The sequence below is a fragment of the Bison bison genome, unplaced genomic scaffold (assembly GCF_000754665.1).
Source record: "Bison bison bison isolate TAMUID 2011002044 unplaced genomic scaffold, Bison_UMD1.0 scf7180017864227, whole genome shotgun sequence".
NCBI classification, from domain to species: Eukaryota; Metazoa; Chordata; class Mammalia; order Artiodactyla; family Bovidae; genus Bison; species Bison bison.
Genome location: NW_011494799.1, coordinates 246,555 through 248,668, shown reverse-complemented (window position 1 = coordinate 248,668; position 2,114 = coordinate 246,555). Strand labels below are relative to the sequence as shown.

The 2,114-nt window shown below is 40.4% G+C and overlaps 1 protein-coding gene across 1 annotated transcript in view; it reads left to right on the top strand.

Moving 5' to 3' along the window:
- FAM120C (family with sequence similarity 120C) overlaps nucleotides 1–2,114 on the top strand; it is a gene marked incomplete at its 5' end in the record, with an annotated part of 124,500 nt that overhangs the window by 74,605 nt on the left and 47,781 nt on the right. The window contains 3 exons of the mRNA XM_010845890.1: nucleotides 326–402; nucleotides 851–1,131; nucleotides 1,921–2,110. Of these exons, the coding sequence (XP_010844192.1) occupies nucleotides 326–402; nucleotides 851–1,131; nucleotides 1,921–2,110 (548 nt within the window). The remainder of the gene's footprint in view (nucleotides 1–325; nucleotides 403–850; nucleotides 1,132–1,920; nucleotides 2,111–2,114) is intronic.

The following is a 2,114-nucleotide window of genomic DNA, read 5'->3' as shown; positions in this document are numbered from 1 at the left end:
ATCTCTGTTGTGGCCTGGTATATGTAAAATTGCCCCGTCTGTGGGGGTCAGGCCTGAATTTGAATTCTACCTCTGTTATGTACTCACTGTGTGATCTTTGCAAGTCACATTTACATGAAATGTGGTTCATGATACCTCCTTAATAGAGTTGTTATCAGAAGAAATAATTTTATGTAAGGTTCTTAGTGTAGCTTGTAGTAGCTGTTCAATAAATTGTAACTCATATATTCATAATAATTTCTCAGATGATATGAGGTTACCAGAATGTAACAGAGTAGAATTATTAGGATTGACTAAAGGAGATAGCGCTTTCTCTTTGCTTCAGGTTTTCGAAATAATCGCCTTGGAAATCCTCCCATTCCACGAAATCAAATGGGCACTCTCTCTGCTGGGAAGCCGATGGTAAGTATCTTTTAAGAAGCTTGAGACCATTTGATAGCATTAGACTAGGATTGTTTCCTAATTTTTATAATCTTGAGTTAAGGAGTTCGGGTGATTCAGTATTATCAGAATGTCAAGGTTGTATATACCTATGTCACGTTCTCAACTTGAGGCTGGCAGACTCTAAAGAAAACATTCAAATCAGCAACCACTAGGTCATTGTGAATGTAGATTAGCTAATATTGAAAGAATGACTCTAGGAGACATAGATTGGTCTGTTGTCCTGCCTTTGAAGGATTCTGTCCATACATCACTGTTAGAATTATTTCTTGTTATTCTCAGTATGTTCTTTGTATCCCAACAATTCCAGCTACTGGCCTCATCCACTGTGTGACAACCTTTGGGGGAACCATCTTGGAGCCTGGTAAAATGTTAAATAAATAGCTTTTGTGTCTGTTTCATCCTTTAGTTTTCTCACCACGTGCCCCAGAAAATGAAATATCCACCACCATTCCCAGTGAGACCCAACTCCTCTCTTCTCTTCTCCCCCCATGCTTTGGGGGAATCCCATGCTTTTTCTGAGGATTCCATGCTGCAGGACAGCCCCTTTGCCAATTGGGCTATCTCTTATGATTCCTCTGCATCCCAGTTTCCCAATTACCTGACTTCCAAAGCCTCAACTCCTTTGGGACCAGACTCTTCCCACTCCTCTTCCTCTGATGGTGATGAGCCAGAAGGAGCCAGCTCTGAGTAAGTAGCTATACGGGCACCCCAGGGAATAGATTTCTGAAGTACTTTTAACCTAGGTAGGGAATGTGGGAAAGTGTATGTTCCTGGCTTTTTTCTATGACTCTTTGCACTTAAGTGAAGTAGGAAAACTCTATGTTTTTGTCACTTCATGATCACTTGGACCCTGTACAGGTAATAATTTTCAGATACCCAGGCCACTGAGGTAGAAGACAGCATAGCAGATGGCTAGGGACGCCCTGGTAGGGGTGCGCTATGTATCATGTCTTTCATCTCTCAGTTTGTGAAGAATAGTAGATTGAACATTAAAAAAATTGAAAGTTTTATAGAGTTGAAATATTAGAACAGTTGAGTATGCAGTTATATTGCTTGGTAACTAAAAAAGTGTAGCTAAAAAGGTTCTGAGGATCAAAACAGTGGGATTTTGTATAATAACATTTTTCTTAGATTATTCTTCCAAGCAGATTATTCCTGGAAGACAGAGCCACTTTGAGGTTTTAATTGTAGTTATTTCCTTAGAACATAAGCAGACTTTAAACATGACTTTTATAAGGTATAAAGGACTCAGAATGGAGCCCATGACTTTTGATTGCTTTGGTTTATATCTGAAGAAAGAAGCTAGGAGGATAGTGATGGCCACTGAGAGGAATGATATCAGATCCAGTGCTAACCCAGTGTCCTGGCTTCTAGAGGGTTTGTAAGATTCCTTGTAATCAGAATAGACATCTTGAGTTGAAATATCTTTATTAACCTCCTTTCTGTTTTCCACACTTATCTTTTTAAACCTTTTAGTCGCATCACAGAAACACTTCAGCAGCAGCCTGGATGGGAGGATCCAAATAGTGACAGAGGGTCTTGGGTAGAGCCCATTGATGCTGGAGTTTCAAATGCCAGCCTGGGTGATGGTGAGCCCCACATCCCATCTCTGCTGTCTATGTCTACAAGGAACCATATGGACATCACCATTCCACCCTTACCTCCAGTAG